Genomic DNA, 15,916 nt, shown 5'->3' with positions numbered 1-15,916 from the left:
TGACAGCTGAGTCTTCAGCAAGAGTGGAGACCGTGAGGGACTGTAACTCAGGAAGGTTTGGCTGGCAGCCACCTGGCAGTCAATTCACTGTACTCAGAAAGGAATGGCTCAGGTTAATGAAGCAGCTTAAATTACTTAAAGGCATTTAGGTTACAAACCATGTAGTAGCGGCGCATGCCAGTCACAGAAAGAAGGGTGCCTTCCACAGCAAATATATAATGAAAGTGTGTAGAGTATATCAAAACATAGGCAGACCATTTATATCAGGAAGGAGTTTACCTTTCTTTCCCAACCTCCTATAAAACTAAAACACTGTATGGCACATGTCAAAACTGGCAGCTATAAATGCTCAAATGCATAAACAAAGCTTTGAATTTTAATTATGCAATATATTGGAATGTTAATAAGCAAGAAAATGCAGTAGGGTTTTTCTTTAACTTATAGGATTAATCACTTACACAAAGCAACTTAATGATGTATGATGATGTGAGAAGATGCCAGACTTTCAAGTTAAGATTTGTTATCAGATCTCTTACTCTAAAAGTCTCGGTGTAATAAATATTTTTTTTTATTAGGAGTTAAAGGGGAGGGGGCAACTACAGAAGTAACAAAAGGAGGAAAAAAAATACAATACCTCTGGATTCATTATCCCTTCTTTTTTAAAACAGCTGTAAAACATGTCCATGGAAAATACTTCACTCCAAAGATATCCGTAATATTGGCCATCATATCCCCCCGCCAAATGTCCAAAAGTTGCTGGCATATTTGTGCCTTTAAAGAAAGATACATTTCAATCAGTGTGATGGCAAATGTTAAATAGCAGGGTCTCAGCTAGCTAAGGTTTCCCTATGGGGAGTCCAGCTGTGGGAGGAGATAGTGGTAGGTCCTCACCTCTAGTACTCCCTGGGTTTATGGGTGCCGTTGGCCAAGATGTTTACATACTTCTCTCCTACCACAGCTCCGCCTCAGAGCTGGTTTCGGCCCTAAGCTCTGGAATGCCTAACAATAGTTTCAGAGGCTTTGTCCACACCTATCAGACAACTCGCTCCTTTCTTATCCCTTAGACACATATGTGTCTTACAAATACTCTAATAATATTAAGCCTACTCTTTGTCACACCTATTTATATCTGAAACAGTATCAGTATGGCACTTATTTGAGGTTCATAATTACTGAAAAAGAACTCTTTACGTGAAGAGCTAAAAAGGTCTTACCAATTCAATCTACCTCTAGGGCTACTTTACGAAAGGATTTTGTCCAAGTGGCCTGAGGCACAAAGTTGCTGTTCAGTCTACTAGAAACAGATCACAAAAGGAAGCGAGGAGCCTGGATGAACTCAATGGGCTATTCTGACCTTTAATATGGGTATAAATGTGACTGATTCAATTAAACAACAATTTCTTTGATAGAAAAAACTCACCTTTCCAACTACGTATACACGTACAGCTACATGTTTGCTTAAAATACACAAATATAAATGTAACATAGCATATGTCTGAGCATCTCCCACCCACTCACACAAATCTCATAAATAATACCAGGTTAGAAACTGCTGGTCAAACTGCCTTAACTGACCTCAGAAGCAGAATCAGACACAAGGTAGAAGCTTGCGCCTTTCTCTCAAACTGCCCCTTCTGGCAACATCTTACCGAAACCCTAGGGAAGTCACGGTGCATACAGGGAGGGCAGAGCCAGGCGGTGCTGCCAAACGGGAGTGGCTTTCTCTGCTCTGGGGTGGAGGCCGACTGCTCACGCCTGATCACACTAAAATGCTGCAAAGCTGGCGCCGCCTCCCCGTCAAGCACATTTGGACAGGATAACTCTGAGGACAGAGCATGCTGACCTGAAAGTCATGGTCTGATTTCAGAAATCAGAAGCAAATTATGTTAGGCAACCTGCCTGACAAACTCTACCTTCTCTGGCAGTGTGAGGAGTATACCCTGTGCTTCACAGGAAGAGTGAACTTTTAGTGATCGTACTTACGTACCTGGAGTAGCTGCAACACCTAAAATTTCTGTGCAGTATTTGGCATATTCACTTGCAGCATCCAGCGAAGTGTTCGTATGGAGAGACTGATCCACTTTGCTCAAAACAATCTGGCGTAAGGTCAGGAGACCTAATAACATAAGAATGTTGGACATGTTTTGGAGAAGAGAGAACTACGTGTTCTAATCATACATCATAGATTTCAAAAACTGATTCCTGTAGTACTCATTGCAAAATCGGAGCAAGACATCTCATTCTATTTAAGATTTAAAAGATGTATTTTTTTTTTCTTGGACATAATTTCAGGGTTCAGTATTCCAATATACTTAGCAGTCTTCCCTTCCCATATTAACACTCTGGGGGTACTATCATTACAAAAGACGAAATAAGTTCTATAGAAGAAGATGCAGCAGGCCTCTTGGCTTCTGAGATGGCCCACACTCAGTCTGTGGAGTGTGTTTCTCTCATGGCCGCTCTCACTTTCTGAGACGACCCCAGGCTCTGGTGCCGCTCTTGCCTTTTGAGACGGTCCACGTTCTGTCTATGGAATGTGTATCTCTCTAAATAAATCCACTTCTTACCTAAAAAAAAAAAAAGAAAAAAAGAAAAAAGATGCCACCAATTCTCCATTAAGCAATTCTAGCTTATTTTCTAAAATTATAAGTCATACCTGTGTTGACGAGTCTAGAAGCAACAAGTTTTTCAAGCAGATCATCTGTAATAAGGCTTCCATCTTTATAATGTTTTGACAGTCTTCGGAGGGAATCAGCGTCCCACACCCAATTTTCAAGCATTTGTGATGGCACCTCTACGAAGTCAGTTTCCACATTTGTTCCACTAAATCGTGCAAAGTCGGTCTAAAAAGTAAACATAAAGGTCTTTTTTAAAAAGCACTGAATGAAAACTACATACATGATGAATTATAATTAAGACTCACCAAAACTTAAATCAGAATCAGAGTCAACTGCTTCTTTGAATGGTTAGGATAACCTCAAATTTATATTGCAAATAAAACACAGTAGCCAAGCAGCCTGAAAAATAACCCCCAAATACCCTTTATTAAACTAATATTTCATTCTTTTGAATCACAGAACACACTTGGAACAATCATTAAGAAATCATAACTGAAAAAAAATCAGTCTAAGTTAAAAGAAGCCTTAAGCTTTGAAAGTAAAAATATTTTAAAAGAATTTCCCATTAGACTTCCCTGGCAGTCCAGTTAATAAGACTCTGCGCTTTCACTGCTGAGGGCGCGGGTTCGATCCCTGGTTGGGGAACTAAGATCCCACAAGGCACTCAGGGCGGCCAAAAAGACCCAAAACAAAACAAAACAAAACCCGAAAGGAATTTCCCACTAAAAATGAAGAGATCCAAGAGATCTAAGACAAATCTCTCCCTAGCTCCCCTTTCTATTTGCATATCTTTGTTTACTCAATACATGCCTTTCTGGGGCATTCATCAGTCTATTATTTAACTACTCAAGTTTCCATCTAAATCAGTTAAAGAGTTAAATTACAACATTACAGACAGATGCCCTTTTCATGTGTGTGGTGTTTTGTGTTCTAAACTTTAAATAAGTGTTTCTAAGACAACCGTGTTGTAGAAAGCCAGAGCTGTACCTCTCAGATTGGGTAGAAGATGTTACCTTAAAACAAGAAGCCCCTTCAGTGGGATTTAGCACTATAATAGTTGGCAAGTGAGGTGAGTTAAATGCAGCTATGAGAAAAGAGAAACAACTGATATACTCAGAAGTTAAAATACCCACTGTAAAAATAAAGGACTTATTCTGAGGGTGTGGGCTAAGCGTTAAAAAAAAGTTTTATTTAAAAAAGGAAAGTTTAGTAAATTGTTGAATCAGATGTTAGAAAGCTCTTGAGCAGAAAGATGGGAATTCACTAGACAGGCTGGTGTTTTTCAACCTTCACACCGTCCAGAGAACTCATGTAAAATTGCCATTGGCAGAGGAATATTTAGCATTTACCCAACTGGGTCAGCAGCAGAATGGGGGTTATTCTGTTATCTTTCCCTGAACCTCTGTCCTGTTTCCCTATTTAGATGCTTCACATCCCAGTCTTCTCTCTCTGACTTCATCATCCCTGGGGCTCTAAATGGAAGAAAGGGAAAGGAAGGCGACTTAACCACTGGAGAAGGCAGCAGACTGGTTGCCAAATCAGAAGCAAATAACCATTCTGTTTTTGGCCCAGGGCAGAGGCACAGATGTCAACGCCACCTCACATTCTGCCTTCCTCTCTTTATGAAAAAAAATGTTTTCCTTGACTTCCTATTATAATTGTGCTGATTCTAGATATGAAGAGCTGCAACTACTGAAGGGCCAAGGGAAACTAAATTCACTAGGCACTGGAATGAGGTAAACTCTGTTTGAGGACAGGTAAATAATTTTTTATCCCCATAAAAAATTCTTACAGGTAAAGAGTCAAGGGCTCCAGAAAACTGAGTATTTTGCCACTTTCTTGTATATAATCTTCTAAAAATAACTACATCCAACATGATAGATAAAATAATTTTATACAATAATTATAATAGCCAGCATCTATGGAGACTTTACTGTGTCAGGCATTTTGCTAGGCTCTTTGCATGGATTATCTGATTTAAATTCCAAAACAATTGTATAAAGCACGGTAATCTCCATTTATGAGATAAGGAAATTGAGGTATACTGAGATTAATGGTAGAACTAGGAGTTTAAACCAGGTGGTCGGCCTACAGAATCCCAATTTTAACCACAAATGCTATTATACCGCTCTATCTCAGAGAAAAATCAAAGAAAAAAAGGCTAAATTACGATGTGACAAATTGATGAAATCATCTTGGATCTAGTCTTATATCAAACTTGCCTTTATGTGAATAGTAAAAGCGAGGTTTCAGTGTGCTTCCTTAAAAATCTGATTTCCTCTATATACTGGAAGATTTTTCAAAGTTCAAACATGAGATTGAGGTGTAAAGGCCAGCCTCTGTAACCATCTATCCTGGATTTGGGATTCTGTAATACTAACTGCATAACTTTCTAAATATTATAGTTGTAAAATAAGTAAATAAAGACAAAATCACACCATCAACTATCACTGTACAATATTTTGAAAAAAATATAAATTTTGTATATCCTGCTTGTGTGAACATTTTTTGGTTAGTATTTGCTGATGAGAGGGAAAATCAACCCCAAATAACAATAAAATGTATGTGTGTATTTGGTGGTGGCAGTGGTATTTCAGAACCTAGAAAAACATGAACAAATGAATAACTCATGAGTTAAAATTAAATGAGAATTAACACAATTCTGTCACGCAGAGTAGAGAAGAGAGGGCTTATTCTCTCTGAAGCCACCCTGTAGTTGGGGAGAGAGCACAGCACATGAATGAACAGATCAACAATGTCTTCTAAAGAACAAAAGGAAATGTTTGCTAGGAGTAAAAGCTAAAAATTACTCTACTGCTTACTAATTTCCCGAAAGTCATGCTGCTTCTCCGTGTGCCCTTTGGGCAATACCATTTAAATATTTTTCAAATGAGGAGGACAAAGAACTTACAAAATCCAAAAGCTCAATTTCCAGCAAATAACTAAATTTGAACATGCTAAGGAACCCACAGTCAGTCACTGTGTACGTCCACAAGGAAACCATGGGCAAGTCTTAGGATCCAGCAGCCTGATGGGGGCCTGACGTGCAAAACAGCCTGGCTGTTAAATTCCATTACTCATTGATGACCAGCCGGCAAATACCACTCCCCAGTTTTCAACTGTATGTTCCAAAGAACCCAAGAAGTACTTTATACAGTTTTCAACACAAATAATTCAATGGTGTTGAATACAGTACCTTATAAGCATTATTGCTGCAGGAAATATTTTGACAATAAAAGCCTAGAAAACAAGGTAAACTAGATTCCTGTTTAGTTAGAAGTTCTCGAGAGGAAGAAAGTTGTCTAAAACTATGAGACTTTTCTATATTATCTTTTAAAACAGACAGTCGGATGCCTAAAATATACTCCGTTATAGATTTTTACAACAAATGACTTGATGCTACAGAGATTAATTTCTCAATTGATACAACACAGTGAGAGCTGGAGCAAAATTATTAAACTAAAGCTCAAAAAGTTATGCGAGCTTTAAAGACCAAATCCTATATGGGTTATTGTTCTAATTGAGACTGGTTGCTTTTAGCATTTACAACTAAAGTGTTATTTTCATGAAAGCGAATCTCAGCTCAAAGAAAAGGCAGTTGCTGAAGTCAATAAGTGTACTGTGCTGAGGAAAAAGAACAGGGCTCAGGAGAGCGGACCTTGGCTGTCTGAGATGATCCCCTATTGATTTCTTAGCAGTCATTCCATGTCCCCTGTCTGATCTACCCCTAAATCCAGGGATGATGAAGTTTAAGTAACAAGTCATTGGAGAAAAAAAGTGCCACTGTCTCCTAGGCTTTGCTATAAACAGAAGGTTAAAGGTCATACTTTTAACTTCACATATACCTAGCAATCACTGGCAATGAAAACAGTAATAAAGAGAACCTGAATAACATTTTGTTAACTTTTACAACAGCCCTATAGTTCCACAGGTCAGTATTACCACCATCATTTAAGACATGTGAAGCAACACATTATCTGCAGAAGATTTTTCTAATCTAATCTTCCACCTTTGCCAATACTCTAAACTGCTCATTCTGTTGAACTCCCTGATGTTCCAGTGGTTAGGACTCTGTGCTCTCACTGCCGAAGGCCCGGGTTCAATCCTCGGTCAGGGATCTAAGACCCCTCAAGCTGTGTGGCTCGGACAAAAAGAAAAAAAAAAGGATACTTTCAAAAATAAATAAATACATAAATAAAGTGCTCATTCTGCTCCAGCTCCAGGAATCAAACTTCTAAGTAGCAGGTAATCATTAAAACAAAACAAAAATACAAATGTGATGTTTTCCAATCACCTTCCACAGATCTTCACCCAAAACCCGTGGAGGGTAAGCATTTGTGAACTCTTTAAAATCTGAAGTGACAGTGCTTTTCCTCATGGCAATCTTTTCCCCCGTCTCAAATTATGACCTGTATGCTACTTATTGATTTCAAAAGAGCTGAATTATATATAAGCATAGTTACAAGAACACTTCAAACATGTATGGCACTTTATTCTTTCCCAAGTACCTTTCCACACATTATTTAATCTCATCAGCACTCTAGGGAAGCAGATATGAGAACTGTTGTTGTTTCTTATTTTAGGAATAAGAAAAAAGAGGTGGCCCAAGGAGGTCAGAAAACGTGCCAAAAGTCACATAGCCAGGCCTACAAATACACGGATGATTTTTAATCCAGTGCTCTTTTCATAACACTAGGGTGCCTTCCTAACTGATATAGGCTACATTTATTTAAAACAGCATCTAGTCCACAATATTTAAAGCAGACAAGATGCTCTACTAGTCTTTAGATGAAATTAACAGATTATTTGAAATGTGAAGTTTTTCTTTCACTTTAATAAGGCTTTATTGTGGTTCTCATGTGTTGCTTTAAAATAACGATATCTAACAGTCCAAAACTCATTACTGCTCTTAATGCACAACCAACACAGAGACATCACAATGGAGGCTGTTAAGAAGCATTACTCTTCTTTTCTACAGGAAGTTCGAAAGTCCAGCGATTACTGACGCCCAAACCACAATAAAGCCATGAAACAGGAACAGATACTAAGGATGCCACTTCCTGACTGCTATCTTCAAAATTATCTATGCTGTAGTGTAAACACAAAAATATGAGTGAAACTCATTCTCTTGAATGATGAGATAGTAGACACCTTGAACTAGTCCATCTACATGTTTGAAAACTGGATGTTCCTGCTGACATATTTAAATATTACTATGACAAGCTCTAGCAAGCTCTTCTGGTCATCAAACTTGCAAACTGCCACAGTGGAGAACTCAAACACTTGGCTGCCATATCTTAAAACCAATCTACTGAATATGTATGGCAAACTTATAAATTCACTATATATTTCTCAGATAAGTCAGAAGTATTACTGAACACAGAAACTATTAAACCCCTTTTTCACTGCCATCTACTTTAGGTCAGTACAAAAGGTTTTGAAATCATTATAAAGCTGCAAATATATGGATCTGCCTCTGTTACTTTTAAGACAAAAGCAGTGATCACTGGTTTCAAATACATTACTTTAAAAGATCTTAAAACGTTACAGGACATTTGAAAGGATTAACAGACAAACAAGAGATCTTTCGAAGATTATGTCATTAGGTGATGACCAGATAAGGGACTGTACTAATACACCATTCATCTGTATGACACATTTTGTGTTCAAGAAGGAGGTTAGGCAAATTCTAAGAATTGAATATAATCTACTGTTTCAAGAAAGAGACATCATTCATCATCAGTATATACACTGATTCATGTATATATTCATATGTATAGTTGTCATATATATAATTGTATGTTCATATATATAGCTGATTCATATATATGTGTATATATGAAACATACATATATTTCGTTCATCAGTATATATATTGATCAACAGTAAATATGCTATCAGCAGAATATCAGTATATGTATTATCATCAGTATATCAGTATACATACTGATTCATATATATTCATGTGTGTAGTTCAGTCATATATATAATTATATATTCATATATAGTTCATTTATATATATATATGTATATACATTTCATTCATGAGTTACAGAGCTTTAAAATGAAATAATACCAGGACAGTTATTTTCCAGTACTAAAATGAGTATTTCAAAGAATCAAAATTAATATAAGAAATAATGAGAATAACAGAGTTGTAGAGAACTGTACCGTGAACACATGATAAGCATACAATATTAAGGTTATAAGAGGGCTGTGTTTGAAAACAAGAACACGCATCAAAAGCATGGAAAACCGTATCTGAGGATCAGTATTATTTTAATAAATGTGATTAAGACACCAAATTACTTCCTCAGAAATCACTAGCTGATAATCAACATCCAAATAAAGGAGGAAACTGCTCTAACCCAGTTTTTAACTTGGAATTCAGTATAGTCTGGGCTTCAGGGGGTTGGTGTGCCCTTTGAAATTCCAGGTAGAAATCTGACTGTATAAGTGAATGTGCATTTTTCTGGAAGAGGTATCTATAGCTTAAATCATATTTTCATAGGTTCTCAGATCCAAAGAAGTTAAGATCCACTGTTCTAAAAGCAGACTATTGTTTATCTGTGTACAAATACATAACTAAGATCTTAGATAATCTAAGTAACCTAAGTCTGAAATTAAGAAAAATATTTGACTTTCCCAAATTATTCATAAAAACACTTGAGAAAAATGGAACCTAGACTTATCCTAATTAAAGGAAATGTCAGTCATAGAATGAACACTGATGGAAAATAAATATTTCAGGAAACCTATTGCTGTGAAAATAGACTTTAAAATTACCTAAGAAAGAAAATTTAGGTTATTCTGAAAGCTTTATTTTCCTTGGATTAAACAGAGAGTAGAAATGGCTATATCAGTATATTAGGATTTATTTATCTGAATAGATTCATACCAGAGTCCCCTCTGTTTTTTAAAATAAAACATGGAAACACCAGGATGTAAAGATAAAATGTTGAAAGAACTAAATACTTTTTTTTAACAAAAGTGATAGTAGTATTCTGGAAAAGAGTGGGTACATTTTTGGTTATTACAATGATTAGGGGCTGCTCTGGGGGTGGGATGCTGGATGTCCAGGACTGAACTGCACATGTCAAGACAATGAAAAATTGTCCCCTATTCTGCATGTCATTCATATGTCCTGCTGGACATTCATATCAATGAAAAATCTGTAATTAAGTGAGCCTAGAAACTAACTCCATTACACATATTTTTACAAAATTTTTTTTGCACACTTAAAGTTTCCAAGACTCTAACTACTAGAATCAATTGTGTAAATCAAAGTAAGATTACTTTCTATCTGGAAGTGTCCCAAGAGATAGTCACCATTTTGGAAAATCATGTCACTATTGAGGCCTGAATGTTTGTGTCCCACCCCTAAATTCATATGTTGACACCTAACCCCCAGTATGATGGTAGGAGGTGGGGCCTTTGGGAGATGATGAAGTCATGAAGGTGAAGTCCTATGGCTGGGATTAGTGCCTTATAAAAGAGATCCCAGAGAGCTCCTTTCCGCTATGTGAAGACACAGTGAGAGGGTGCTATCTCTGAACCAGAAAGCAGGTCCTCAGCAGACATCAAATCTGCCAGCACCTTGATCTTGGACTTCAGCTCCCAGAACTGTGAGAAATTTCTGTTATTTTTAAGTCACCCAATCTATGGTATTCTGTTATAGCAATCTGAACTAAGACAACTGGCTATACCATTCTTGGACTTGAATGGACAAAACAAACCGCTTAAGTATCAGTCTGCAGTTTTTGCTGCAAGATTCGGGGTCATTCACGTATAACCTGACTACTTCCTTATGTCTTACTACACCGCCATGCCCAGGCATTACAATTTGAAAAATATAAACAAAATGCTTTCTTTTATGCAGTGAGGATATTGCATAGATTAAAAAAAAATTATCTGTATAGAAAAAGACCTTTAAGGAAAAACTAGTTAAATCCAAATAAAGTGTTGAGTTTAGTTAGGAGTACTGTACCAATGCTGTTAGCTTCTTAGTTGTGGCAAATGTACTATAAGATGTTAACAGTAGGGGAAACAGGGTGAGGAGTACTGTCTTTGCAACTTTTCTGTAAATCTAAAACTATTCTGATAAAGAGGTTATTTCTAAAAAGTTCATCTTTAGAGATTCATGGAGATTTCAAATTTGGAAAACTGTCCCTCTACTTCTGTAAATATCAGTTTTTAAACTGTTAGGCTGAACAACTGAACTAGATGTTTTCGTATGTCAACAGCGGTTAAATATTGGCATGTTCATATGGTTCATCCTAGAATAGTGTGGGCCTAGTTTACTGGACTATGTTACAAAGTTTAGAATAAATACACTTTTCATTTTTAAAAATAAAGAGAAATTAGTTGCAATCCGCTGCACACACACATTCTCTTTCTTAGTAAATTCTCCCCATGGTTATACTGTGCTATCTGTGATTTTAATTGAAGGCTAGTAAAGGAAGGTGTTACAAAATATTTATTATTAAAAAAGGAGTACAGAGTCTGGATGATTGAAAACCATTGAACTAAACAAAGCATTAATAAGCAGAAGAGACAGATTATAGCACAGTTTATCTCTGAAGCTTACACCAAATTCCTATGAGGAAAAGATTTGAAAGGAAAAAACACAGTATTTGTAACCCTTCCTTAACGACAGTTTTCTTTTTTTTTCATAGGGTGGTATTCAATGAAGCTCTTTCATTAGTGGATCAATCTCTGAGTAAAGGTATGTTGTGAAAACATAGTAAGAAAAATTTCGTGTTTTTGCAGAAGGCCTATGAAATTTTTGAACATGTTCAGCTTCTGAGAAAACATGTTAAGAAACATGTTGAGAAACCTGACATTGGTGGAAAAAAAATCTGGAAAAGCAATTAGTAGGTCTACCATAAAAAAAAAAATCACTCACCTGTGCACAAATCTGATGCATGACGTGACCAAATTCATGGAAGTAAGTCCTCACCTCATCGTGTCTCAGGAGAGAGGGACGACCTGCTAGTGGCTGTGAGAAGTTCACCACGAGGGCAGCCACAGATATCATGCGGCTCCCATCAGGCAGGAGGCAGCCAGGCTGGAGACCAAAGCAGGCTGCGTGGTTATATTTTCCTTCCCTAAGGAACCAGAAGCACAGTTGGTGAGATACAAACACTCTTCTCTAGCAACAACGTTGGCATGGCCCCTCTCAGTCATTTAACCATATTTGATAACAGGAGATGCTTTGAAACATTTAATTCACCTTTTACAAAGTGGGTCGATGTTTTGTTGAAATGAAACAATGAAAACTAGACAAACAAAAACCCCACTATCACTTGATATGAGTTATATTTCCAAGGTTTCTTTTGTTGAAATCTTAATATAAGAATTAAGAATATACACCACAAGTAGGGTACAGCTGAATGTCCAATTTATTGTGACAAGCTCTTGCTTTTTGTCTTCAAAGATAGAGTCAATAAACACTAAATAGTGTTGAAGCAAAAGTGAAATAATGGAGTTTGACTTACTAGGTAGTTTTTCCTTAAAGTTAAAATTGATTAAAAAAAACTGATAAAAACTAAAATCCAGACAGTAATATTGTTCTTTTATTCAAGGAGGGAAGAATCAGTACTCATAATTAAATGAGCTCCTTTTATAAGCCAGACAGGCCTTTTTTGAAACAGAATGCTTTTATTTAGCCTTGGAAAAAGCATAAATTATACTATAAAGTCATCTATTCTAGGACAATGTGATACCAGTGATGGTAGCTCTCAAAAGCTATGGGCCATTAGACTTTATTACAGGGATAGGTTTCCTCCTTTTTTCTTTGCTCAGAACATGAACGTACATTCAGGTTTAGTGTGAATTTTTTAGTTTGATGTTTTGATTTGTATATCTTTTTCTGTATTATCTTTTCTTGGCGACTCATAACTTTTTTCCTGCTGTAGTTATTCAGGTAAAATAAAAACAAAAACAAACTAGTCTTTTTACTGCTTCCTATTAAGATGTAGAAAGCTGAAAAGGGCATTGCTCCTATTCTTACAACAACATGCTGGACAATTTGCAAATCACAACTTTTCTTGAACCTATCGGAAAGTGAAGGTTGAAGGGCAACCAACCTACAATCCATCTAAGACAGATGCCTCCAAGGAGGAAGAGAAAGGAAACAAGCACTTTTTGGGTTTTTGGTTTGTTTGTTTTTAACCTGGGGCAGACACTGCAGACACCAGTAAGAAAATTTTTAACAAATTGATAAAGATTGATGGTGAACCAGCAAAAATAGGGAACCACTAGGAGTTATTAGATAAGGGAAATTTTGCATCCATTTGCAGGGTCTTCTCCTTAGACCTCACTGAGTACACACAAAAAAGACAGGGGCAGGATGAGAGCTCTGGGAAAGAATCAGTGCTGATGCAAGCCTGGTGGAAGGGAGCATTGCCTAGATCCATTTCACCTCTCTCCTAGTGGACACGAGCCTTGAACTTCTCATGGAAAGGCAACAAACCCTGTTGCCCTAAGAGAACTGGTAAAAACCCACTGCTGCTGGGGGGATGGTAACACAAAAAAACACTCTACTCCTGAAGGAAGGGCAGGAAAACATCCTGGGCCCAGACCTACAGCTGAGGGTGGGGCAGTATCAGTATATAGGTCTACTCCTCAGACCCAGGGTAAGACTGAACAGAAAAGACCCCCACCCCACCTTTCCAGGCTAATAGGCATCCAGTAATAAACAATAGCAGTCTACTGCAGGGAGAGGAACAAGAGCAAGAAAAGAGACCTGCTCTAAGGCACAGCACAAATGAACAACCTCAAACTAAGTGGAACAGACACTGAGAAAAACTCTGGCAAATAAGCTCTCATCCTAAACACATACAGGAATCTGAAGCTTTGGGTTCACTGAGGTTAACCATAGCAATAACAAGGTCCAAACCCAGCTCAACTACTAAATGGAACGAGTTAAAGACTCACATTAAAGGCCTAGCAGAAGTACATATGTGCCCACTGCCAGGTATAAAAACTATTTACCTTAGTCTTTTCTGTCTTATATAAGTGTCTGACTTAAAAAAAAATTATAAGGCACATGGAGACGCAAGGAAAAAAGACACAATGTCAAGAGGCAAAGAGGGCAAGAAAAATAGACTCAGATATGACAAAGATGTTGGAGCTATCAGACAGAATATTTACAATAATTTAAATGTTAAGTGTTAAAGGTTTTGGAGGAAAATGCACAGTCAGATGGATAATTTTGGGAGAGAGCTGGAAACTATGAGAATAAAATGAAAATGCTAGAAATAAAAAGCACAGTAATGGGGATGAAGAATGCCTTTGATAGTCTCATTGATAGACTTCCCACAGCCATGGGAAGAATCACTGAACCAAAAGATAGGCCAATAGAAATTACCCTAAAACACAAAGATTTTTAAAAGGGTGCCAAGAACAAAACAAAACAAACAAAGACTCAAGAGCTGCAGGACAATATCAAATGATCTATTATATATGTAAGTGGAATTTCAGAAGGAGAATAGAGAACAGGATAGAAGAAATATTTGAAGAATAGTTGAGAATTTTCCAAAATTAGGGAACTCCCTGGTGGTCCTGTGGTTAGGACTCTGCGCTTTCACTGCCGAGGGCCTGGGTTCAATCCCTGGCTGGGGAACTAAAAGCCTGCAAGCTGCGTGGTGTGGGCCAAAAAAACCCCCCAAAAACCAAAAGAATAGCTCAGAACTTTCCAAAATTAACAACACTAAACCACAGATCCAACAAGTTCAAAGAACACCAAGGAAGACAAATACAAAGCAAACATCCAATAAAAGAAAAAAGAAAAAATTATCCCATATGCCTAAGTGTATGGAACTGCTGAAAGAGAGGAACAAAGAGAAAATCTTGAAGGCAGTCAGAGGAAAAGAACGCAGTACAGAACACAGTAAGAACACAAAAAGAACACAGTAAGAATTACAGCCAATCTCTTGTCAGAAACTCTGCAAGCCAGAAGACAATGGAATGCCATCTTTAAAGTACTGATACAAAATACCTGTGAACCCAGAATTCTATAAATAGTAAAAAATACATTTCACAAAAGAAAGTAAAGGAAAGACTTTCTCAAAAAAACTGGTATATATTACCAACAGACGTGAACTACAAGAGATTTTAAAGGAAGTTCTTCAGGCAGAAGGGATGTGATACCACTCTAAACTTGTAACAACAAAGCAATTAGTGCTGAAAATATAATAAATGAAGATATACTACAATCTATTTTGAATTGCTGTGAATAATAGTTGACTAATCAATAATACTAACAACGCACTGGGTGTTAAGCATATGTGAAAATAACATGTAGGCCAACGATAGCACAAATGATAAGAAATATAACTTGAAGGTAGACTGTGATTGAAGATATTGATATATACTTTAAACCCTTAGGCAATTTTTAAATTTAAAAATATTAAAAGGAGATGTAAATAATAAGCCAACAGTAGAGACAAAAATAAATCATAAAAAAACCTATCAACCCAAAAGAAGTCAGAAAAGTGGGGAAAGTATAGATGGGACAAAAAGTAAGATGGTTATACTAAATGTAAGTTTCCTAAGCATGTCAATTAAAACATTATTAGAGTGGATAAAAAAGCAAGCACCAAGTACAGTGTCTATAAGAAACCCACTCTAAATAAAAAGGCAAAGGTAAAAAGTTAAAGGATGGAAAAAGATACACTGCAAATGCTAATCAGATGAAAGCTGAATGGCTATAGTAATAGCAGACAAACAGAACAAGGAATATTACTAAAGATAATAAGGAACATTATATAACGATAAAGGGGACAGTTCTCTAAGTAGATATAACAATTCTAAATATGTGTATAACTAAAAGCAGAGCTTCAAAATATACTAAACAATTCAATATCCTGTGACAAATCATAATAGAAACGAGTATAAAAAAGATCGTGTATATATATGTATAACTGAATCACTTTGCTGTACAGCAGAAATTAACACAACATTGTAAATCAACTATACTTCAATTAAAAAAATACATGAAGCAAAAGCCTACAGAATTGAAAGAAGAAATAGACAAATCACTTAGAGACTTCACTCCTTTCTCAGTAATTAAATGAACAGGCTGAGAGAATATCAGCTCAGATATAGAACACCTGAACAACATTATTGGTCATCTTCACCTAACTGACATTTACAGAACCCTCAACCTAACAACAGAAAACAAATACTCAAGTGCACATGGAACATTCACCAAGACTAATTACATGTTGGCTGTAAATCAAAACAACTTAAAAGAATTCAAAGGATATAAAGTACATTCTCCAATAATAACAGAA

At 36.6% G+C, this 15,916-nt stretch overlaps 1 protein-coding gene across 1 annotated transcript in view; it reads right to left on the bottom strand.

Moving 5' to 3' along the window:
* The window catches only part of NLN (neurolysin), a 99,928-nt gene that overhangs the window by 11,451 nt on the left and 72,561 nt on the right, over positions 1 to 15,916 (bottom strand). The window contains exons 9-12 of the mRNA XM_082651298.1: positions 11,524 to 11,725; positions 2,657 to 2,843; positions 1,988 to 2,116; positions 635 to 771 (exon numbers count right to left, since the gene is read on the bottom strand). Of these exons, the coding sequence (XP_082507424.1) occupies positions 635 to 771; positions 1,988 to 2,116; positions 2,657 to 2,843; positions 11,524 to 11,725 (655 nt within the window). The remainder of the gene's footprint in view (positions 1 to 634; positions 772 to 1,987; positions 2,117 to 2,656; positions 2,844 to 11,523; positions 11,726 to 15,916) is intronic.

The sequence above is a fragment of the Grampus griseus genome, assembly GCF_964374135.1.
Source record: "Grampus griseus genome assembly, chromosome: 3".
Lineage (NCBI taxonomy): Eukaryota > Metazoa > Chordata > Mammalia > Artiodactyla > Delphinidae > Grampus > Grampus griseus.
This window is presented reverse-complemented; position numbering and strand designations above follow the sequence as displayed.